The sequence below is a fragment of the Ranitomeya imitator genome, chromosome 6 (assembly GCF_032444005.1).
Source record: "Ranitomeya imitator isolate aRanImi1 chromosome 6, aRanImi1.pri, whole genome shotgun sequence".
In the NCBI taxonomy this organism is placed as follows: domain Eukaryota; kingdom Metazoa; phylum Chordata; class Amphibia; order Anura; family Dendrobatidae; genus Ranitomeya; species Ranitomeya imitator.
In genome coordinates, this window is record NC_091287.1 from 514,987,066 (window position 1) to 515,013,486 (window position 26,421).

Sequence of the window (26,421 nt, forward strand, 5' to 3'; positions counted from 1 at the left end):
AATGATTACAATTAAACTTTCATATATTATAGATTCATTATCCACCAACTGAAATTTGTCAGGTCTTTTATTGTTTTAATACTGATGATTTTGGCATACAACTCCTGATAACCCAAAAAACCTGTCTCAATAAATTAGCATATCAAGAAAAGGTTCTCTAAACGACCTATTACCCTAATCTTCTGAATCAACTAATTAACTCTAAACACATGCAAAAGATACCTGAGGCTTTTATAAACTCCCTGCCTGGTTCATTACTCAAAACCCCCATCATAGGTAAGACTAGCGACCTGACAGATGTCAAGAAGGCCATCATTGACACCCTCAATCAAGAGGGTAAGACCCAGAAAGAAATTTCTCAACAAATAGGCTGTTCCCAGAGTGCTGTATCAAGGCACCTCAATGGTAAGTCTGTTGGAAGGAAACAATGTGGCAGAAAACGCTGTACAACGAGAAGAGGAGACCGGACCCTGAGGAAGATTGTGGAGAAGGACCGATTCCAGACCTTGGGGAACCTGAGGAAGCAGTGGACTGAGTCTGGTGTGGAAACATCCAGAGCCACCGTGCACAGGCGTGTGCAGGAAATGGGCTACAGGTGCCGCATTCACCAGGTAAAGCCACTTTTGAACCATAAACAGCGGCAGAGGCGCCTGACCTGGGCTACAGAGAAGCAGCACTGTTGCTAAGTGGTCCCAAGTACTTTTTTCTGATGAAAGCAAATTTTGCATGTCATTCGGAAATCAAGGTGCCAGAGTCTGGAGGAAGACTGGGGAGAAGGAAATGCCAAAATGCCTGAAGTCCAGTGTCAAGTACCCACAGTCAGTGATGGTGTGGGGTGCCATGTCAGCTGCTGGTGTTGGTCCACTGTGTTTCATCAAGGGCAGGGTCAATGCAGCTAGCTATCAGGAGATTTTGGAGCACTTCATGCTTCCATCGGCTGAAATGCTTTATGGAGATGAAGATTTCATTTTTCAGCACGACCTGGCACCTGCTCACAGTGCCAAAACCACTGGTAAATGGTTTACTGACCATGGTATTACTGTGCTCAATTGGCCTGCCAACTCTCCTGACCTGAACCCCATAGAGAATCTGTGGGATATTGTGAAGAGAAAGTTGAGAGACGCAAGACCCAACACTCTGGATGAGCTTAAGGCCGCTATTGAAGCATCCTGGGCCTCCATAACATCTCAGCAGTGTCACAGGCTGATTGCCTCCATGCCACGCCGCATTGAAGCAGTCATTTCTGCCAAAGGATTCCCGACCAAGTATTGAGTGCATAACTGAACATTATTATTTGATGTTTTTTTTGTTTGTTATTAAAAAACACTTTTATTTGATTGGATGGGTGAAATATGCTAATTTATTGAGACAGGTTTTTTGGGTTATCAGGAGTTGTATGCCAAAATCATCAGTATTAAAACAATAAAAGACCTGACAAATTTCAGTTGGTGGATAATGAATCTATAATATATGAAAGTTTAATTGTAATCATTACATTATGGTAAATAATGAAATTTAACACTATATGCTAATTTTTTGAGAAGGACCTGTATTACTTTTATAAAGCTGTGGAGATGCACTCTACACATAGCATAATATGTGACATTCAATTTGTAGAGCACACTAATCTGCAAATTGAATTTCCTGGTAAAAAAGTCCCAGGATTTGGGGGAATTTAAATCTCATCAGAGCCATTAATTTCAATTATTATTATTAATATCACTATTATTGTTATTATTATTATTATTATTATTATTATTATTAATCAATTTGATATGTTGTGCCAATGGAAAAACAATGAGAGCAAAACTTAAGTCAAATTTCTCCATATTGCATCTCTTCACTTGTTTGTGTTTCTGTTTTTTCTTTGAAGATTAGTGAGCCTGAACTTAGCCACATTCACAATGCAGGATTTTTTTTAGCAGACACCAAGAATGGATCAAATTTGATTAGTGCTTTTTATCCAATATCCTTCTTTTATTGGATTTGTATGTCCATTTTTTACCATCAATATGCAAAAAAAAAGTAAAGACAAGGGTTTCCAAGCTTATACTACCTATTAGGCCGGGGTCACACATCCGCATGCTGTCCATTGAATTATATGTCTTTTTGATCTGCAATTTGGATGAAAAGTAGACATGTCCCTGTTTTGTTTGCATGCTGATGTTCCACAAAAAAACAGAAGATGTAAATATGTCATTGACTGTAACATGTACATGTTCTATCAGAGAAATAAATGGATTGAAGAGCAACAAGAATAATGGACAAGTGGACATGTAAAAGGGGTCTTACTGTCTTCTGACGATAAAAGGGTACTTTTTAGGACTTCATGGGTTAAATTTACCAGACCAATTTCATTAATTTGGAACACTTGAGGTAATGACTCTGCTAAAACAACATGCAATCAACAAAAAACTCTGTCAAGCCTTGTTCCATTGTGCAAAACAAATTGTGCGCAGTGAAATAAAAAGTCAATACAGGACATTCATTGAGTGTGAAGAAAAAATATTAGAAATAAGCTTCAACAAATATAGTACAGACCATTTAAAGATTTTTCAGTATTTTCATGACTATGAGAATTGTAAAGTCACACTGAAGGCATCAAAACTATGAATTAACACATGTGGAATTATATACTTAACAAAAAAGTGTGAAACAACTGAAAATATGTCTTATATTCTAGGTTCTTCAAAGTAGCCGCCTTTTGCTTTGATGACTGCTTTGCACACTCTTGGCATTCTCTTGATGAGCTTCAAGAGGTAGTCACCGGGAATGGTTTTCACTTCACAGGTGTGCCCTGTCAGGTTTAATAAGTGGGATTTCTTGCCTTATAAATGGGGTTCGGACCATCAGTTGTGTTGTGCACAAGTCTGGTGTATACACAGCTGATAGTCCTACTGAATGGACTGTTAGAATTTGTATTATGGCAACAAAAAAGCAGCTAAGTAAAGAAAAACAAGTGGCCATCATTACTTTAAGAAATGAAGGTCAGTCAGTCCGAAAAATTGGGAAACCTTTGAAAGTGTCCCCATGTGCAGTTGCAAAAACCATCAAACGATACAAAGAAACTGGCTCACATGAGGACCGCCCCAGGAAAGGAAGACTAAGAGTCACCTCTGCTTCTGAGAATAAGTTTATCCGAGACACCAGCCTCAGAAATCGCAGGTTAACAGCAGCTCAGATTAGAGATTAGGCAATGCCACACAGAGTTCTAGCAGCAGACACATCTCTACAACAACTGTTAAGAGGAGACTTCGTGCAGCAGGCCTTCATGGTAAAATAGCTGCTAGGAAACCATTGCTAAGGACAGGCAGCAAGCAGAAGAAACTTGTTTGGGCTAAAGAACACAAGGCATGGACATTAGACCAGTGGAAATCTGTACTTTGGTCTGATGAGTCCAAATTTGAGATCTTTGGTTCCAACCACCGTGTCTTTTTTGCGACGCAGAAAAGGTGAACGGATGGACTCTACATGCCTGGTTCCCACCGTGAAGAATGGAGGAGGAGGTGTGATGGTGTGAGGGTGCTTTGCTGGTGACACTGTTGGGTATTTATTGAAAATTGAAGGCATACTGAACCAGCATGGCTACCACAGCATCTTGCAGCGGCATGCTATTCCTTCTGGTTTGTGTTTAGTTGGACCATCATTTATTTTTCAACAGGACAATGACCCCAAACACACCTCCAGGCTGTGTAAGGGCTATTTGGCCAAGAAGTGATGGGGTGCTACACCAGATGACCTGGCCTCTACAGTCACCAGACCTGAACCCAATTGAGATGGTTTGGGGTGAGCAGGACCGCAGAGTGAAGGCAAAAGGGCCAACAAGTGCTAAGCATCTCTGGGAACTCCTTTAAGATTGTTGGAAGACCATTTCCAGTGACTACCTCTTGAGGCTCATCAAGAGAATGCCAAGAGTGTGCAAAGCAGTCATCAAAGCAAAAGGTGGCTACTTTGAAGAACCTAGAATATAAGACATATTTTCAGTTGTTTCACACTTTTTTGTTAAGTATATAATTCCAAATGTGTTAATTCAAAATTTTGATGCCTTCAGTGTGAATTTCCAATTTTCATACTGATAAGAATACAGAAAAATCTTTCAATAAGAAGGTGTGTCCAAATTTTTGGTCTGTACTGTATATTAAAAATGATATTTCAGATAATAGATTTGGTAGGCTTTTTATTTTAATGTATGCTTTTTTTAGTTTTAGTATTAAGGGAATCTAAAAGGAATCTGTCAACAGGATATCACATCCCAAACTATTTGTATGCTCAAAATCTAAGATGATAGCCGCCCCTTGCGCTGGCGCCACCCCCGTTCTGCATCTCTAAAGCCAGTGTTTAGCAGAAGGGCGGAATCGACACCTGGAGCTGATGTGACCTTTGAATCAGCAAACGGTAAAAAAAGAGGAGGCTGCGCCAGCAAAATGAGCGGATGCCATCTTTATTAGGCCTGGATCACACACAGCGAGAACGGCCGAGTCTCGCAGATTAAAACCAAGCTCTGGCACTGGCACTCCAGAGCGGAGCATGCGGCCACATAGCAATACATGGATCTGCACGCTCCCCTCCGGAGTGCCGGTGCCAGAGCTTGTTTTTAACCTGCGAGACTCGGCCGTATCTCGCTGTAGTGTGACTCCGGCCTTAGAGTGATCTGTGCATGTCATGAACGCAGGTACCCTGCACAAATGGTGAATGTAGTGATCACAGTCAGCTTGCACAAATGGTGAACGCTGTTAACTCTGTTAGTCTGCATAAGCAGTGAACGCAGTAAGCCATCACAAGCAGTGGATGTAGTCAGCTAGCACAAAAAGTGAACTGAGTGAACGCAGTCAACCAGCATAAAAAGTGAACAAAGTGAAAGCAGTAAACTAGCACAAAAAGTGAACACAAAGAACACAGTCAGCCAGAACTTTTGTGTGGTTTCATTTTTAAATCAGAGCAGACACAGACAATACTTAGCATAGGGAGAAGGCCATTTTGAATCCTTAGCTCTACTACCCAGGGACAATTCTCTTAGCTCCGCCACCCAGGGCTTTCTCTCTTAGCTCTACCATCCAGGGACTGCTTTCTTTGCCCTACTACCCAGGTAGCATACTATTATCCCTACTACTCAGAAATAACTCTATTAACCCTACTACTCAGAAACAGCCCTCTTAGCCCTACTATCCAAGAACAGCTCTCTTAGCTTTAGTACCCAGGCACAGTTCAATTATACCTACCACCTAGGAACAGCTCTATTAGCCCTACTCGCAATGAACAGCTCTCTTAGCTCTACTACCCAGCAACAGCTATTTTAGCACTACTAGCCAGGAACAGCTCTATGAGCCTTAATACCCAGGAACAGCTCTCTTCTCCCTATTACCCAGTGAAAACACTCTTAGTCATATTTCCCAGAAGCAGGTCTCTTAGCCCTACTACCTAGTGACACTGCTCTCAATCCTACTACTCAGGGACAGTGATTTATCCCCTATACCCAGGGACAGTGCTGTTAGCAGTCCTACCCAGAAACAGCTTTCTTAGTCCTACTACCCATGGACAGCTGTCCTATAGGCCTACTAGCCAGAGACAGCTCTCTGATAGCCCCTGGCCAGTCTGTGCATTGCAGTCCATCTTTGGACCATGTCGCACAGATGTCTGCATTAGCCCTTACAATTACAAGTGGTCCATTGAAGTCAACCATAATGCTGATGTGGCCCTCGGTGAAAATAAGTTTGACATGCCTACTATTTGCTATCCCACTGAAAATACATGGTAGGAGTGGCCTCCACTGGAATACTGCACTTTGCCACCGTATTGGGCAACATACACTGATATTTATACAAATTCTTACTGTGTATGGTGTTTTGTAAATTTAATTTTCTCCCCTGCATAATGACAAGGAATTGATTAAAGTATTTGCCATTTGGATATGTTTATAACTAGTGCCATCCATGTCATCTCATGGATAGCTATGTTAAATCAAACATCTCCACATATTCTCTAAAGGCACTTTTGGTATTAACATTTACACAGTGTAGATATATTAAAATAAATGTACTACAAACAGTAGATAAATGGCATTTACAATATATTTTATTTCATATATTTCCTACTAAATATTTTTTAAAGGAGATATTTGAATATTGTTGTATACAGCTTCGGCATCAAAGGATATAGCTTTTACCTTTGCAATGGTTAAATATCGCAGCTTCGCACATTTATCATAGTTCACGGCTCTGTCAAAATCTAAAGCACCAAAAACATGTTTATTGCTATAGCATTTATGAAAATTATAATATTCATTCAATTCACAGGAGAAGGAGTCCGGAGGTTACGTGCATTGACTGACAGCAACATCAAGAAATCTTTCAGGAGACATTTCTTGAATCTCAGTGTCAGTATCTTCTGACCTTGGAACAAGTCATTTTGTCTCTCACTGTCCCAGCAACCAATATGCCTAGTAAGCGTACTTGTGCAAGGAAAATGTGCCTGAAATATCCTGTACTGAATAAGGTAAGAGAATGAATGTTCCACAAAACAAAATTAGTAAGTAAATCTCATTCTAAAATTGAAACCATCTTAAAACTTCACGAGAGATGGCAAAGTATCATAAAGCCTTCAACTACCTTGCAACTCTGCCTGTAGTAGAAAAAATTATTGTTAAAATAATTTTTTATTACAAATTATTTTAATGGTACAATGTTACATGTTACAGTCCAGTTAAGAAAAGACACATGTCCATCAAGTTCATCCAAGTGATTGGAAAGAAGGGGTATAGGTATAACCAAAATATTCCCTAAAAGAGTATATTTTTAACTCCTGATCGGAAATGTTGATCAATTTCCTCAACATTCAAAATTTTGCACATTAACATTCATAACATTTATGTTATTTTCTTCCAAAAAAAAGCCTCTAATTAATTCAAAGCCATCAACTGTTCTCACTGTGACCATCTTCTGAGTAAAGATGTTCCAAAGATTAATAGCTCTCATGGGAAAGAAGGCTTGTCTTGTATGGAGATTTAACATTTTTTATCCAGATAGAGAGTATGCCTTCTTGCCTTTTGAGTGGGCTTTATATGAAATAGCTTTTGGTCATATTTTTTGTATGGGCCAATTATTTACTTGTGCAAGTTAATCATTTGCCCCATTAGATGTCTATTCTCAAGACTAAATATATGTATCATAATTCTTTTTCAATGTTTTTGTCACAGCTAGGATCCTCCATACCACTTATCATTTTTCTGGCTCTGTATGTATATTTTCTAAGTCCAAAAAATTCTTTCTATAGACTGGTACCCAGAAATGAACAGTATAAAGTGGATAAAGTCACATCAATAGTTTGTAAAGTGATAGTATGATATATCTATACCATGAGTCCATGTATCTTTTGATATGTGACAATATCCTGCTGGCCATGGAAGCCGCTGATTGACATTGTTTGCTTGTATTTAATCTGTGAACCACAAGTATATCCAGATCCTTCTGCACAAGTGACTCTCCTACTTTTGCTCACACAAGAAATTTGTGCTCAAATGCATAACTTTACTTGTTTTCATATTGAACCTCTTCTGTCAAGTAGATGTCCAAACACACAGATTCTTCAAGTCAGCTTTCAACTTATGAACATCTTTCATTGACTTCACTCTCCTAAATAGCTTGGTGTCACCTACAAAAATTAAAACAACACTGTTAGGTGTTGAGTTCCCGCCGCTGCACAGGGGGAATCTTGAACCACCTCTGCTGCGGTCTCCCATTCTTCTCCAGCCTCAGTGGAGCCTGCTCAGCAGAGATGTCAGTCTCAGCATCTGGCTCAGCCTGATACTGTGCGAATGGTTACTGTTGCCTTTCCAGGCTCTGCCCTTGTAGCCAGCAGCGGTCAGTGGTGAGCAGGCTTTTCTGGGACTAAATCCTGCTTTTCTCGCACGGAGCATGCCCACGGGAGGACCTTTCATTGGAGGTCAGGGGTCACATGCTCAGATCCTGTGGCAGCTCCTATTGGTCCACTGGGAAGGTCCTGAAGAAGCTGCAACTATAAAAGGTTAGCATGGCCGCACGGCCATGCGCTAGTATAATTTGTTTATGGCTAATGCCAGTGGATACTCTACCACTCTTTTACATGTGGTGTGTCTAGATTTGGGACTTTACACTCAGGCAGGCAGCTAGAATCAGTGGGGGCAATTAGCCGCTTGGCTTAGCATCTGGTTCCTTCATACTTCATGTGTGCGGTTAGCACAGAAGAGTTCCAGAGCAAGCACAACCCTAGTTAGGGTATTACTTTCTGAGTATCTTGCGACTCTGTGAAGCAACAGAGCTCGCTATTTTTTCACACGGGGTGAAGTCGAACCCACGTGAGTTTAGCGTCTATTCACCATTACACAGCAGCAGGTACCATCTCTGCACGGTGGACCCCGGGCTGCGAACGCACCTCTTATCTATCCCTTTATTTGGTGCATTCTGCTAGCCCTAACAAACACTATCTTGTCTTGCATGTCATTATCAAATAGCATAACTAACAGCTGGTCCAGCACTGAACCTTGGGGTACATCATTTTTAACCAGAGACTGTACAGAGTAGCATTTTTTCACCACAAATTCTCTAATCTATTTCCTTAGAAATAAATAATACAAATCTCACTGCATAGAGTCACCACCAGAGTGAGCTGGTGAGACATAAAATGTATATCTAAAAAGAAAAAAACAGCTCACCCAGGCTCAGGGAGTGCTCAAGCACGAAATCCAAGGAACCACTTGTAGATAAAATGTAAGATAAAATGTAAGAAGAAAATCCTGCTTCTTAAATGTGTGAGGTTTATTACAAAAATGGTTATAAAAAATTAAATGCATGAAATTTACATAAGTGTCGTTGCATTTCAAACTCATGCAGCATTGTCAGAGATGCATGCAAACTGACTGCAAGATATTTATGTGACTAAGCCTTGAGCCTGGATGAGCTGTATGTTTCTGTTTTTGCAAAGTTTTTGGACTTTTTAACTCTGCACACCCAATGTATTTCACCATGAAAATTCATCTATCTGTCTCTACATCATGAATCTTGGCTCAGTGATGGTGCATATTTGTTGTGCACTGTGACTGACTCTGTTGAAGACCAAGATCGCAAAGTTAAACGGGTGTTTTCCATGGACTTAGATTCTGGACCCTCGAGAGTTGCAGAGGTAAAGATATGATACTGAGGGGTCTCATCTTAAGAAGACCCCTCGATTTACTCCCCTATTTTTGTTGACAAATGGAATCAGGTTCTATATAATTGTTCATTTAATTTAGTGAAGTTGATAATAAGGAGGAATCAAAACTGTAAAAAATCCATAATGAGAATGATTCCACCAAAGCTGTGTTGAAAGCACAAGTTGATGCTTCAGAATTTGAGACATCTTTGAAGGGCATACAAACACTTGTTTCGAAGATGAAATATATTATTACTTTCAGGAAAAGAACCAAATTCCAGCGAGACAAGAATGATTATTAAATGAAACAAGTGTGTGAGTGGGGTGGTTCCCTGAAAAATACACACAGGAAAATTGCACACAGGAAAATTACCCACATGAAAAATGCCCACAGGAAAAATGCCCACAGGAACATTCCCCACACGGAAAATTCCCCACATGGAAAGTTCCTCACACGGAAAATTCCCCACATGGAAAGTTCCTCACATGGAAAATTCCCCACACGGACAATTCCCCACACGGACAATTCCCCACACAGAAAATTGCCAATTACAGCATCACAAAACTTTCAGATCTAAGATATTTCAGATGCAAGGTGAGGATGTTCACATAATATGTGATCAACTTGTGATTTACAGTTGACCTAGTGCAAAACTGCAAAAATAATGATCTGTGGTTCGCAGCAGTCTGTCATTATCAGCAATAGATATATCTAGTCTGCTCTCATCCCTCACTGATTCTGCCTTACTCCTCCCACCAGCCCAAAACAGCAGCACATGCAGAACCAGCAGCAGTGTGATCCAGAGGAGCCATCACTGCTATCAGTGCTCGCAAAAGTATCAGTGGTGCTGTCAGAGATAGTTGGTCCTGGAAGCCCAAAATGCACAGCAGAAAGGTGAGATTCTGTCACTTGTACCACTTTGTGTTCTTGCTCAGAATGTATGATATGCTTTTGCAGTGGAGTCCGATGGGCCCCAGTGAGAAATTTGGCCCTCCCCCCCACACACACACATTGGTCAGATGTATGGGCTCCTGTAGTGTTCTAAATTCTATAAAGATGTATGAATTGCCCCCCTCCCCCTTCATTATGTAGTAATGTCCCCCATACTGGTATATATGCCCATCATCCTGGTGAATATGTCTGCATCCTGGTATATATGTCCTAATGCTGGTATATATGGTCCCCATCCTAGTACGTATGGTCCGCATGATCTCCATCCTGGTATTTATGCCCCCTTTCTGGTATATATGTCCCTATCCTGGTTTACATGGTCCCCAATCCTAGTGCTTGTGTCCCCGTTCTGACCCTAATGCATAATTAAAAACAACATTCTACTCACCTTTCCTCTGCTCCCATGTCACCCAGTGTCTTTTGTAGCCACCGCAGAGCCCGGCAGCTGACATCGGAGTGTGCGCTATTTCATGCACCGCTCCCTGTGGCTGCACCTCTGATGTCAGCTCACAGCCAACGCGCCAGCAGCATGTATCGCAGTGCTGGGACCCCACGGGTCTCTGCAACATGATGCATGTCATCTGGATCTGCATCTTCAATGAAGACGCAGATCCAGCAGAAGCAGTCACCTGTACCCCCTTGCCTGGTTGCGGACTTGATGCCTGCGACCACAGTCATTACACATCTGTGTTTTTTTGTATTGGTGAACCAATAGTCTTATCTATCCCAATATTTGTTAATTTATTTTCAATAAAAGTGTATTTTGAGTTCATCTAAAGTATTCTATTTCTTCTTGTAGTGCTAACAATGGAGTTTTCAAAAAGCCAGAGAAACAACAAAGTTATGATTTACTTGGGGTTTGAATATCTTTCATTTCGTACTATCAACGCAGTGGTGACTTGGAGATGCCGACTGTACCGCTCTTCAAAGTGCCATTCAATTCTCAAAACAAAAGATGGCAACGTAGTTCAAGAACCAACAGAACATTGTCATGACTCCTGCCCTCAAAAAGCAGAAGCAAACGTTGCCAGAAGCAAAATGAGAGAAGACATGAGAGCAGTAAGTGCTACTCCTCGCAACGTGATGGGAAAGGTGTTGTCTGTATTGAGTAATGATGTATTGGCCCATATGCCAAGACAATCATCTCTTGCGAGAAGCCTGGTCTATCATAGAACAGATGGTAATTTGCCTAACCCAAAAACTATACATTTTTGCATTCCTGAAAAGTATAGTCAACTGATACTTCATGATTCAGGAAAGGAAGATCGAAACAGAATTCTGGTTTTAGGAGATAGAGATCTTATGCTTGAACTGAACAAAGATACAATCTATGGAGATGGCACCTTTGATAAAGTGCCCAATATGTTTTACCAACTGTACACTTGGCATGCCAAGGTGGGTAACTCATATCCGCCATGTTTGTACATTTTACTACAAAGAAAGGACATGAACACGTATAAGAGAATGTTTGAAATAATGAAGCTATTGATTCCAAATCTGGCACCTCAAAAGGTTTTAGTGGATTTTGAGAAGGCTTGTATGACTGCAGTAAGGATTGCCCTTCCACATGCTAATCTAATATCAACATAAAAATGACACTGAAGTCTCTTGCTGCATTAGCCTTTGTGCCCATTGAAGATGTGAGATGTGTTTTTGATAAGCTTGCTGCCACATTCCCAGATGAAGAATGCAATAATGAGGTGCTCACATACTTTTTTTCTACATATATTGAGGGTGCAGCTGGTCGAGATCCTCAGTTTCCTATAAGAATATGGAATCATCATGATGCAGCCCTGGAACAGTCACCAAAAACCACGAACTGTTGTGAGGGATTTCACAATCCTCTTAATTCCATGTTCCACTGCAGTCATCCCGGCTTGTGGTTTCTCTTTGATGGATTGCAGAAGGACCTGGCTTGCCACAAATTAACACTGGCTAATGCACAGGCGGGTTGCCTTGAGATAAAAAAGAGGAAGTGTGAGGCGCTGTATCATATGGTGGCAACTTCTGTACAGGACTACCCCCAGGTTGAAGATAAACTAAAGTACTTAAGGAGAATATCTAATTTGCAGTAAAATGGCTAATTTGCAGGTATGCAGTGATTGTTTACTAAACCGGAGTTATTATTGTTATTAGACCTCTTTAATAAACTGTTCCTGTTCAGGACTATCACCAGGTGGCAAATTATTTCCAGGTGTACAATGATTGCTTAAAAATCGAAGTTATTGTTGTTATTAGACCTCCTTAATAAACTGTTCTTTATAAACTTGTCGTTAATTTTCTGTTTGGGCAATTTTTGCCGACATTCTTCTGTGCTGCATAGCATCTCACCTATAACTCTATACTATTCTCCTGCCCGGCAGAGCATCTCACCTATAGGGTAGAGGCACACTAGGGTATGCATTATCGGAGCGATTTTAATGCATGACAGTCGCGCGAGTGCTTTCCGTATCGTCATGCGAGTGTGATGCGATTTTGCTTTTTTTTCTCAGCTAACATCAGTGTGACATCTGTGTGGTGTCTGTGTGCTATGCGTTTTTAACATGGTCTTTCTCATCTTAATATGTACTTACCTTGTAATGTCTTCACATTCTGTTTCGTCCAGATGTGTCCGGATCTCAGAATTCCAAGCGGCGGAAGTTCACCGACCTCCATATTGGGACACCCAAGTGATGGGTGTCTCAATATGGAAACTGCTGGTGGTACCAGCCTCTTGCGCGGTACCACCAGCGGAACACCATCGCACCACAAACACACACTGTATACGCTGTACGCACCACAGACACACACAAACACACACTGTATATGCCGTACGCACCACACACACACATACTATATGCCGTACACATCACACACACACACTGTAAAAGCCGTACGCAGCCTCTTGTGTGGTACCACCAGCGGAACACCATCGTGAACACACCGCTGCCTGGATCAGCCGAATGATTCACTGACCATCACCATCTTTTGTACAGGAGGAGCGCATGCGCAGTTTTAATGTGACCACCGCTATCTGCACAAAGATGCTGGTGGTCTGATTTACTGCGCTTGCGTGAATTCCGCGAAGGCGCAGTGAATCATTAGGGTGATCCCAAAGGCAGATGCATGACGTATCTACAGGCAGATGAAGCCGGTCACATTAAAGGGGTTTTCCCACGAACAAAAGTTCATTTTAAAAATTGTCTGTGTCTGACCGTGTACGGAGCATAGCACATCTCCTGGGCAGGGGAGGAAGCAAAAGACAATACTGACATTACAGCAGGGGATCACAGAGGATTCACTTTGTCAGGTAAAATAGTGGTGGGGAGAGAGAGAGCAGACAAGGGGGAGAGCACATGGGGTACACAGGTCAAAGAAGAGATGATGAGAGAAGACAGCAAATGGGGTAGAGAGAAAGCGCACAGGGGTGAGAGAGACAGAGCACAGGGGGAAATACAGCTCAAACGGAACAGCACATGAGGGGAGAACACAGCACAGGAAGGAGAGAGACAGCAGACAAGAGGGATAGCACATGAAGTAGACAGGTCAAAGAAGAGAGCACAGACGGGAGAAGTCAGCATATGGGGAAAGAGAGGGTGGATAGGTAAGTGAGCACATGGGAAGAGAGATTCTCAATGCTGCGAAACCTGCTCCATCGGGACATTACCGCCCTCCCTATGCGATAGCATGTGGCCTTCGTCTAGTGCTGTATAACATTTGAACAGAGAAGACAGACAGATAGGATAGATAGATTGAATAGAATAGACAGATAGATAAATGCTGTAAAAGGTAGATCAGGCTTACCAGTCTCCCACCCATTAAGCCTCATGCATATTCACTGCATTGACTGGCAAACAGCCAATCACAGAAGCACATACTCTGTGAGAGCCTTTGTGATTGGCTGTTGCAGTCAGACTGCATTTCCTCGATCTGAACGGTGTTTTTGCTTGGTTGCCACCCCTGAAAATGGCGCTGGTGTGGCTGTACCCATACCTGTACTATCCCCCTGTCCTGCAGAGCATATCACCTATAATTCTATATTATTCTCCTGCCCTGCAGAGCATCTCACCTATAATTCTATATTATTTTCCTGATCTGCAGAGCATCTCACCTATAATTCTATATTATTCTCCTGCCCTGCAGAGCATCTCACCTATAATTCTATATTATTATCCTGCCCTGCAGAGCATCTCACCTATAATTCTATATTATTCTCCTGATCTGCAGAGCATCTCACCTATAATTCTATATTGTCCTCCTGATCTGCAGAGCATCTCACCTATAATTCTATATTATTCTCCTGCCCTGCAGAGCATCTCACCTATACCTGCATACTATCCCCCTGTCCTGCAGAGCATTTAGCCTATAGCTCTATGCTATTCTCTGTTCTGCCGAGCATCTCACCTATAACTCTCTACTGTTTTCCTGTGAGTATTCATATCTGTGGGCACTTTTCACATATCATGTGAACACCTTGTACCTGAAATATCATAGATCTGAAACTTTGTGATGATGCAATTGGCAATTTTCCGTGTGGGGAATTTTCCGTGTGGGGAATTTTCCGTGTGGGGACTTTTCCGTGTGGGGAATTTTCCTGTGGGCATTTTTCCTGTGGGCATTTTTTCTGTGGGCAATTTTCCTGTGGGCAATTTTCCTGTGTGCATTTTTCTGGTCACCGGTGATGTTGTATTTGGAGCTTAATTGGTTGTATGTCTCCTTTAATTCATTTTCTTCAAATCTTTCAAATCATTTTTGGTAAGGCAAATATTCTGATGACCTCATCTGGAGGGGTGATATATCTGCCATACCTAAATTTGTTGCATATTTTAACAGCAACCAATAACCCATATGGTTCATCCTATACATCTAATTTTCACCAGTCGTACATTTATTTTTTGGATCTTAGATTGGAGGGAATTGACTGTGATATTGTGACTTCAACCTTCTCCAAGCTTTTATCTGTCAATACAGTTTTGCATGCATCCAGAGGCCACCCAAGGCACACTACTGAAGAGGTTCTGGTTGGTGAGTTCACCAGCATTAAGCTCAATTGTAGTAATATTAATAAACTTGAAGATGAGCTGTTAGATTGTGATAGAAAATTAAGGATGAGGGATATTCAACGTGGGCTAGTAACAGGGCTAGAAACATTGTCCATGAATGATAGCTCTTGGGACAATAGACCAGCTCCTTCTTTCCCTTCCCTAGCTAAGTAAAATTAAGAACATTGTACAAAAATATGTACCTTTACTACACGAGAATACTGTTCTCTCAAAAATCCTCAGTCCGGGTTGTTGACTTGTGGAAAGTGAGCAAGGACTCTGAGAAATATACTATCATCCCAATCATCCAGGTCCACCTGGCTTAATTGTAAATGATTTTATAAATGTGTTGTTCACTGTTGCAGAGGTTCAACATCAAACATTACATAAACTGTAATAATGAAAATTTGGTATATATCATCAAATGTTCCTCACGCAACAAAATTTATGTTGGTTGTACATCACAAAATCTAAAATAATGCATCTTCCAGCACTTGACTAACATTTACAACACCTCTGATAAAAACTGAGCTATATCTCATGCAACCAGGAATTTCATTTAACAGCATCATTGTGAGACTTCTAAGGGTATGTGTCCACGTTCAGGATTGCATCAGGATTTGGTCAGGATTTTATGTCAGTATTTGTAAGCCAAAACCAGGAGTGGAACAATTAGAGGATAAGTATAATAGAAACATATGCACCACTTCTGTATTTATCAGCCACTCCTGGTTTTGGCTTACAAATACTGATGTAAAATCCTGACCAAATCCTGATGCAATCCTGAACGTGGACACATACCCTCAATGTTTTTGGGATAGAGACACATGCAATTCAATTGGATGCAAACAACTCATGCTTTATTATTGAAACAGTTAACATTATTTGATTAGCTGTTCATGCACTTATGTTTGTCCTAACTTTTGCTTTTCCTTTGCGTTTTTATTGTTCACAAGTAATTGTTTTTGCTTAGTAATCGCGTGATTGTTTGACATTTTCTCGTTGATGCTTTGTCACGTAAATGTCTTGCAGTTGTTTTGTATGCATCTCTGACAAAGAACGCTGTGTTCATTTGAAACTCGTCGCTGCTTATATAAATTCCATGTATTGATTTTTTATATCCATTTTTCTAATAAGCCTTGCAAATTTAAGAAAGTTGGATTTTCTTCTTACATAAAATTTGTATATATGAGTTCCTAAGCTCCATTTAGTGATGGCAACAGGAAGTTAGAATTATTGATAGAGCGATGTAGCAGAGAAACTAAACTTTAGGCCATATAAAGATATATTATAAAATAAATGTGCACATTATGTTGCATCCAAAAAACAGGATGTTTCAAATGTAGATTTTCACTTTAAATGTGGGTATTTCCATTTCAATAGATAAAGGTGGACCACAGCTGACTTCCAAAGAGAAGGCATTTGATCAGAAATGAAATCATTAAACTTGATTTGCCGATTTACAAATTGATTCCTGATCTGTCCAAAGTCAGTACTTAATGGACAGATCACTTAGCTGAGTTTGTGAATCATTGTCAATGAAGCAGAGTAAAAACTCTGCTAATTGATCCCCCTTTTGTTTCCTAAGTATTGGTAAATTGGTGAATTACCTTAATCAGCAACTCCAAGAGATCAATTCTTTCCAATCAAAGGATAAGGAAAAAGTAACAGTGAAAAATCAACAAATATCACAATACTGTGAAAAAGGGTGCAGCTATGGGGGCTTCAGAAGTGTCAGTCACTCCTAGACCGTGAAACATCTGCTTTATATAAGAACACAATGTTATTTCAAATGGCAAATTGTAGACAGGGGCCTTATTTCAATGTTTTTATTGGTATCCAGCAGCTTCAGCTTAGATTGAAAGGATGGATAATTATAAGCAATAGAGAAGGAATAATTTATTTACTGACTTTCAAAAGCCATGATGAAGGTAGCAAATTACTGATATATCCTTCTTTTACCCTTACATTTGAGTTAAGATATTCTAAAATGTATAACCAGATTTAATTAAAAAACTTGATTTTGTGATACTCTGTTGGGAGATGTTGAAGCTATGCAATCTATGACTCTACGTAGCCAGCCACTGATTGTGATGAGTGTAACTTCTTGTCAAAGGTTTTTCTAGTATGTCAGAAAAAAAGACAACAAACTTATTAGGTTAAAAATTGTAATCTTTAAATGGATTCTCATAGGAGTAAAGGCAGATATGTAGATAACATCTATATCAGATAAAACCCATTAAGAAAAACCTGGAAAATGTATTATGTAAGCTATTGAGTTTGAAACTAGAGATGAGTAAATATTTAGAGATTCGAATATGCTGACTTGATCAAATGTTAAAAAGAGATTAGATCTTAAAATTAAAATCAATTTGTGCGAATTTCAATACTGGGAAGCTTGTAATTTCTCAGAAAAGACGCATGGGGTAGAAGAGAGAGGGAGAACCTTACTGATCATAAGAGCTGACACTTTACAGGTGAGAAAGAGAGGAGTCTGCTAACTATAGGAACTTACACTCCACGGGAGAGAGAGGACCCCACTGACCATTAGAGCTTCCATTCTACAGGAGAGAGAGGACCTCACTGACCATAAGAACTTACACTCTACAGGAGAGAGGACCCCACTGACCATAAGAGCTTACACTCTACAGGAGAGAGAGGAACCCACTGACCATAAGAGCTTACACTCTACAGGAGAGAGAGGACCCCACTGACCATAAGAGCTTACATTGTACAGGAGAGAGAGGACCCCACTGACCATTAGAGCTTACATTCTACAGGAGAGAGAGGACCCCACTGACCATAAGAACTTATACTCTACAGGAGAGAGAGGACCCCACTGACCATTAGAGCTTACATTCTACAGGAGAGAGAGGACCCCACTGACCATAAGAACTTATACTCTACAGGAGAGAGAGGACCCCACTGACCATTAGAGCTTCCATTCTACAGGAGAGAGATAAAGAGAGAACCTTGCTGACCATAAGAGCTGATACTCTACAGGGGAGATAAAGAGAGGAGCCCACTGACCATAAGAGCTTACACTCTATGGGAAAGACAGTACTTTGCTGACCATAAGAGCTCACACTTTACAGGTAAGAAAAACAGAGACATCTGCTGCCCATAAGAGCTTACACTATGCAGGAGAAAGAGAAGACTCCACATAGACTTACACAGTGACTTTGGCGATTGAAAACAACTATGCCATACAAACTGTGCTCCACTTAGAAATACTGATTTATAATGGCTCAGATATTTACCACCACTGTTCAAGGTATGATATTCTGTAAGATGTCACAGCTGTAGGGCATTATGGTAAAGACTGTGACAATGCAAAGCAAAGTTTGCCCATTCCCTGTTGATTCAGCAGTGTGGGAAATGGTGCTAGGCAAGTTTTTGTTCTTTTTTGCAAACCTCAAATCAAATCTCTAACCATTTGAATTTTGTTTAAATATGCAAATTTCATGAAATTTGACTGACACTCATTGCTTTGCAAATCAATCTACTCATCTCTAGCTAAAAAAAATGGTTTTGTTAAATTTGGGAGGCTATTTAGAGTTTTTTTTCACTATCAAATGTATATAGTAGAAAAAGTGACAACTAAACTGGTACTTTCACTCCAATAAGATGCAGCATCAATCCAGAAGCAGTTGAAAGATCCTATTTGTATTCTTATAGTGTGATAAAAGGTTACTGTAAGGGCGTACTATCAGTGGTGGCTTGGCAGCTGTAAAACAGCTAACACTGACAGTCTTAGGGTACCGTCACACTGAACGATATCGTTAACGATATCGTTGCTTTTTGTGACGTAGCAACGATATCGTTAACGAAATCGTTATGTGTGACAGCGACCAATGATCAGGCCCCTGCTGGGAGATCGTTGGTCGCTGGGGAAAGTCCAGCACTTTATTTCGTCGCTGGATCTCCCACTGACATTGCTGAATCGGCGTGTGTGACGCCGATCCAGCGATGTCTTCACTGGTAACCAGGGTAAATATCGGGTTACTAAGCGCAGGGCCGCGTTTAGTAACCCGATGTTTACCCTGGTTACCGTTGTAAATGTAAAAAAACAAACACTACATACTTACATTCCCGGTGTCTGGTCATGTCCCCCGCCGTCAGCTTCCCGCACTGACTGGTGAGCGCCGGCCGGCCGTAAAGCACGCTGTGCAGCGGTGATGTCACCGCTGTACTTTATGGTCGGCGCTCAGTCAATGCGGGGAGCTGAAGCTGAGGGACATGACCAGAAACCGGGAATGTAAGTATGTAGTGTTTTTTTTTTACATTTACAACTGTAACCAGGGTAAACATCAGGTTACTAAGCGCGGCCCTGTGCTTAGTAACCCGATGTTTACCCTGGTTACCCGGAGACTTCGGCATCGTTGGTCGCTGGAGAGCTGTCTGAGTGACAGCTCTCCAGTGACCAAACAGTGACGCTGCAGCGATCGACATCGTTGTCGGTATCGCTGCAGCGTCGCTTAGTGTGACGGTACCTTTAGCACAAGCCTCTCTGCTATCAGATACCAAGTGTTGCCTTGACTTTCATCATTTAACCCCTTTATGTTGATCTTAACTTAAACAGAAACCCCTGGGCTGGGTCCGAAGAATAAGCTGCTATTCTGTGGCGGAGGCTGACAGGAGTAGTCAGGTAGCCAGGTCAGAAGCAAAAGGGTAGGAAGAGTACAAAATAATAATCCATAAGAATAGTCAGAAACACAAGCAAATGTCAAAACAAGGACAAATGATACAACAAGGAGCTAAACAAATAGGACTGTACCAGAGAAACGCAAGATTACATCTGTCAGCTTCCAGCAGTAAGCTGGTAGTGCTGTCCAATTGGCTGGAGCAGGGAGCAGATAACTCAAGCTGGAAAGCACACACACCCATAGTTAGACTAAACAGCACTCCAGGGCCCAGCCACCCTAATCTAAATGGCTGAACAAATCTTGCACCATCTAGAACTTCTGGTTCCAATGTCTCTTCTATCATGAGCACCATATGTAAAATGAATGTGGCTATGCCTGAATACAGAAGAAGATGGTGCAAGATGTGGATGTGGAGCTTTGATAGTTATGCATTTCAGGGCTCAGTTAGACTTTAAGCTCACAAGAGAAGGACCCTCTCCCATCTGTACCAGTCAGTCTTTGTTAGTATGTTCATTGTAATTTTTATTTAAATGGATGGTAAAGTGGTGAGCATAGCTGACTTCCAAGTAGTTGACCGGGGTCTAATACTCGGCCAACGCAGCATAGATTTGCAGACATTGCAAAGCTAGGAGGGATAGCTAACACTAGAGAAGACAGAGAAAGGAATCAGAGGTATATAGATAAGCTTGAACAATGGGCAGTGACTAATAGAATGATATTTAACAGGGATAAATACAAGATTCTACACCTGAGCAAGACAAATGAAAATTACATCTACATAATAGGAGGAATAGAGCTAAGTAAAACCACATGTGAAAAATACTTGGGTATACTGATAGATCACAGACTGCATATGAGTCAAGAGTGTGATGCAGAAGCAAAAAGGCTCACTGGGAATTAGAACATCTGCAACTTTGGAAATTTAAGGGCCAAATTCCCCAACCAGTAGGACCCTCAGGAAGGAGCGAGCTTAGGAATCTAACAGAGTGCATTGAGGTATGTGGCCAGGTGACCCCATTGTCCAAACTTTGGTTCTCCAAATGTCTCTGATCAGTGATGGGGAGTGGATCAAACCTGTTGTTAAGGGTCGAGTTCCCACCTCTGCACAGGGGGAATCTCGGGCCATCTCTGCTGCAGTCTCCCATTCTTCTGCCGCAGTGGAGCCTGCTCAGCGGAGACGTCGGTCCCAGCATCTTTCTCAGTCTGACTCTGTGCAAAGGGTTACTGCTGCTTTTCCAGCTTCTGCCATTGAAGCCAGTGCTGGGCAGCGGCAAGCGGACACTTTTGGGACTAAGTCCTGCTTTTCCCCTTCTGAGCATGCCCAGGGCAAGATCTCCCGTTGGAGATCGAGGGTCACATGCTCAGATACTGCAGCAGATCCCATTGGTCCTCCAGGTAGGTCCTGAAGGTGCTCAACTTCTGTGGCAGCTTTCCATTGGTCTTTCTGGGAAGGTCTTCTATATGCTGCAGCTATAAAAGGTTCGCATGACCGCATGGCCATGCGCTAGTGTACATTTGTATATGGGAGTGTGTTGATAAGTGCAAGTCGTTCTTTAAAATCCCCTCCCTATTGTATGACTGTTAGCATATGGTGTATGGCTGCTATCTAGCGCCTGGCTGAACTGTCAGCATTATAACACACAACAGCATCTACTGCTGTGACCGCAAGTATGGCGCCATGCGCCATTAGAGTGCTTTCTTAGCCCAAGCAAGGGTGGTTGGTGGTGTCCACCAGCACGGCACAGCTCGCACTCTTGTGCTCAAAACTATTATTGCAGTTAATCTCTTACACCCAGTAGCGGTGTCATGTGCAAGTAGTCTATACGGACTCAAATCCCGAGTCTTGGGACTGAGTTCGGTGACTCCTTGCTTGCGCTCTTTGTGCGGTACTGCGGCCCTGTGACTTAACAGAGTTTTCTTCCACCGCCATATAGCGCTGCCATTTGCTAGCAGCAGGTTCTCTCCTGCACGGTGGACCCCGGACTGCGAACGCACCTAATAACATCTCACTATTTACTTGGTGCGTTCCGCCAGTCCTAACACCTGTATTCCTTTGGCTGGAGCAAAGTTGCTTTACTTTATGTCCTCTGGGGACTCACTGCAGAAGGAGAGAGGTCTCTTTTATACCCACAGCTGTGCTGCAGGCCATTATCCAAAGATTCGGGGGTGGAAGGAGGTAATCTCTGATTCTTCAAATGTTCAATTAACCTGAATATTTTGTCTTTCAATGTTTCCAGAACAAAAAGCTCCAGCGACTGAAGTAATAAATAGTAGAAGAAAAAATAAAACCGCACACTCAAAACTGGTATGATGCAAAAAGGTATATGCCAGATTTATTCAAGAAAACAAGTCAACAATTGCCACTTTGATAATTCGTAGATAGAAACCCGACGTTTCGACCCTCCCGTGGGGTTACTAGGAAAGCAAATAAACAGTATAAGTAGCTGTATGTGACATAACATTATACGTAAAAGAAAACAAATAAGAACAAAACAGACAAAATAATAAACATACACCAAAATATAAAATATAATATGCACAATATATACAAGGCAACCAGAGGCGATGAAGGGAATACTGTCCGGAGCAGCGAAAAGTAAGCCTGTAGCTAAGAGGTAATTCTAGTACATCAGTTAACCACTGTTTAGGGGAAATATAATGTTAACCTTAACTCTTTTGATACACAGACATAGGAATGGCAGTGATAGAAGGCAAGACAATGGTTCTTTTAAGGCATAACCTGTCATTGTAACAAAATATCAACATTACAAAGTGTATATGCATTCAGACAGCCTAAGTCCTGTATGAGTATGGGAGATGGGAGGGAAGAGAGTGATGGGGATTATGCAATGGCCCCAGTAAAGTGGGGCCATTACATAATCCCCATCACCAAACGTGTCTGGAACTCACTCTCTTCCCTCCCATCCCCCATACTCATACATTTGCTTTCCTAGTAACCCCATGAATAAGACCCGGGAGGGTCGAAACGTTGGGTTTCTATCTACGAATTATCACAGTGGCAATTGTTGACTTGTTTTCTTGAATAAATCTGGCATATACCTTTTTGCATCATACCAGTTTCGAGTGTGCGGTATTATTTTTTCTTCTACTATTGACTTGACCACACGGTCTGTTTTACCAGCACCTCCGTGTCCTTGACCAGAGTGCACACCATTATCCTTGTTCATGAAACAATAAATAGTCAGCTGGTATTCACCAAAGTCACAAACATCGATTGTTCAATCGATTTTGTCATCCAATCATCCTTCTCCACTTGTTGGGGAATCGACGAGAACTGAACTTTCATCCATTGTGTCCAAACACGCCATCCTCCAAATGTTGCGGATCTTGGAAGCTGATGAAGGCAATATAACAAGATGTAGCACCGCCTCCCCTGCGATTCTTCAGCTCCATGTACAGATCCGTCCATACCAATGGAACAAGTCCTCCAGCTCCTTCTCCCATACATCAGCCAGTAAATTGTCCATGTAAATGTGCCCATTCAACAAGTGTTGACCCCCTGCCCAGGAGATGGCCACTTGATAGCATGGTAAATGGTGTTATGGGAGGACAATATTTGAGCTGACAAGAGTGATGGAATACCCAATGTTCCTAGTTCCCTTGGCCTGGATATCACTGATATTAACAGGCTGGATGTGGCGATGGAGGTTAGCTGGTGTAGGGTTGTCAATTTGCCATATAGTGTGGACAGGTACATTAATTCAGCTGCTGCTGATGTATCCCTGGAGATTGCATTCCTCACAACCTGATGGCTTGTATTGGTAGATGTTGACTGGCTGGGCCAGCAGACAGACTTAAGGCATGAGGCTTCAACCTTGTAGACAATCTTTGGCCAAGTGTCCAAGGTGACCACATGTATAACAGCACTGTGAGTTTGGAAAATCACGATTCTTGCTTGTAAACCTTTTTCCTGGTAGGGTTTCTGATGGGTAGCAGAATAGTCCTGCTTGATTTGTTGGTGACCACTCAAATCCTTGGTTTGGGGGTCTCCTGCAATTGATGGGCATAAAGGGTCTCCAGTGGGGTTGACTGGCTGTAAACTTGATGCCGCTGCTAGAGATAACATCATCCTGCTGTGACTGTTATATATTCCATAATGCCCTCTGCTTCTTCACTGCTAATACACTTGGTGGATTCAGTGTTGATGAGGCTTCTGCTGCTGTTAAAGGCACCGTCTTTCTTAGCAGTAGTATGAGGGTTTTTTTCACAACTTTTTTACAGTAAATTTTGTACAAAAATATAATTACCTTTTGACAATCTATTCAACCTCAATAGTTCAACCCTTTCTGAAAAGGATGTAGGAAGAAATTCTAGGTAGGTAGTTAAATTTACAGTAGCAAAATGTTGCATCAAAGTTTGTCAAATTGGACAAGTAAAGGAGAACAAAAACAGACATTTTTTACATTTCTATTAATAACAAAATTCAATGTCTTCCGAAAACTGACATAATGAGAAATGGGCGATTAATTAATGTGACATGTACAGATATTAAAGATAATTAATTAAAAAGGCATGCAAAAAAAATTTCAGTGTGAGGTAAACAGCACTAGGTAAATGTCTGGATTTGAGGACAATTTTCTTTTGCAATTTTAGAAACAATTTTTCCACAAGTCACAAACATAATTGCACAACAGAGGCAAAAACCTAGTGCAGTTGCTTGTGAGTAGTAAGCATGCACACTGTCTCTGACACTGATTTGAGATTTTTAATTTTGTAAAAAAAATATTGTGCTAGCTTGCTGCTGCTTTATAGTGCATAAAGAATGAAGAAAAATATGTTTAGTAGTAATTCAAATGCATCAGGACACATACCAGCTACATCATATCCTTGATTCAATCATACAGTGGTTGTTGCTGGCATATCTCTTATTGCTAGACTTATCTGGCTCATGCAATCTTTTGGTTTGTACAAGATAGTGGTGGACATTTTTTTAGTAATTCATAATAAATAAATTGCAATACATTGCAAATTATGCAAATATGCTGTGACCTTCAGATTTCATAAAATTTGAATTGAATTTGATTGGCATCAAATCAATTCGCTCATCTCAATGACAGTGGCTTCAATCAGTTCTCCCTATCCCAATTTCAAATGTGTAATGAAAGTAGATTACTAATTTCTATGTTTATCCCCAAAAGGCTGCCTTAGTGATTGTAATAATTTTGCTTTTTAACAAGTTCCATATGGATACGTCTAAATTCTACAGTAAAACTCACATTTTTATTTTTTGCAATGAAGTGTTCTAGTGGTCATTTTCTAATTGTCATTTTCTGTAGTCCTGATGTCTCTACTAGGGTTGAGCGAAACGGGTCGGCCAGATTCAGAAGTCGCCGACTTTTGGCAAAGTCGGGTTTCATGAAACCCGACCCGACCCCTGTGTGGGGTCGGCCATGAGGTCGGCGATCTTCTGTTCAGATATGTTTAAGATATCAGGAATCGGTATCGGAATTCATATTTAAGTGTAAAATAAAGAATAAAAATAAAAAAATATTGATATACTCACCCTCGGACGCACCCTGGTTCTCACCGGCAGCCTTCCTTCCTAAGAATGAGCGCCTGAAGGGCCTTCGATGATGTCGCGGCTTGTGATTGGTCGCGTGAGCGGTCACATGGGCGTCACGCGACCAATCACAAGCCGCGACATCATCTAAGGTCCTTCAGGCGCTAATTCTTAGGAAGGAAGCATCCGAGGGCGCGTCCGAGGGTGAGTATATTCCTAATAGGACGTGCCCTGGTTCTAACCCGCAGCCTTCCTTCCTAAGAATAAGCGCCTGAAGGACCTTAGATGACGTCGCGGCTTGTGATTGGTCGCGTGACGCCCATGTGACTGCTCACGCGACCAATCACAAGCCACGACATCATCAAAGGTCCTTCAGGCGCTCATTCTTAGGAAGGAAGTCTGCCGGTGAGAACCAGGGCGCGTCCGAGGGTAAGTATATCAATATTTTTTATTTTGATTCTTTTTTTTACACTTAAATATGGATCCCAGGGCCTGAAGGAGAGTTTCCTCTCCTTCAGACCCTGGGAACCATTAGAAACCCAATGCACTGCATTGGGTTTCGTGTTTCGGCCGACCCCGTCCCCGACTTTTCTATAGGATCGGACGATTTCACTCGACCCGACTTTGAAAAAGTCGGGTTTCGTGAAACCCGACCCGATGCTATAAAAAGAAAAGTCGCTCAACCCTAGTCTCTACAGCAGCCTTTTAAAAAAGGGCAGAGAAGCGGCAAAGAGGCATTGTAACTCAGAAGAGTGAGTAACAGCTCAATTTCTTTTTTCTAACTCTGCAACTCATGTTTATCAAGAAAAACTGATTCAAATGCATATAGGTAAACTTTAAACCCCATTTGCATACTTAATGAATTTAGTCTTACCTTTATAGTTCACCTTAAATCCAATTGATCCAATACTGTCATCAGTTTGTAGATGCAACCACATTTGATTATTCATGCTTACAATTAAGTCAGGAACAAAACTTCCAGATAACCTATATTAAAGTAAGAGTTTTTGCAAAAAGTAGAATAAAATCAAGCTTTAGTATTTTCCTAATACAAATAATATATAATATATTATGGCAATTCTAGATTTGAGTATTTCAAATCAAACCTAAAACTTCAAC

At 41.3% G+C, this 26,421-nt stretch overlaps 1 protein-coding gene across 1 annotated transcript in view; it reads right to left on the minus strand.

Annotated features, from left to right (window-relative positions):
• The window catches only part of CSMD3 (CUB and Sushi multiple domains 3), a 2,093,798-nt gene that overhangs the window by 921,298 nt on the left and 1,146,079 nt on the right, over positions 1–26,421 (minus strand). Inside the window, exon 13 of the mRNA XM_069731799.1 lies at positions 26,177–26,289. Coding sequence (XP_069587900.1) covers positions 26,177–26,289 — 113 coding nt within the window. The remainder of the gene's footprint in view (positions 1–26,176; positions 26,290–26,421) is intronic.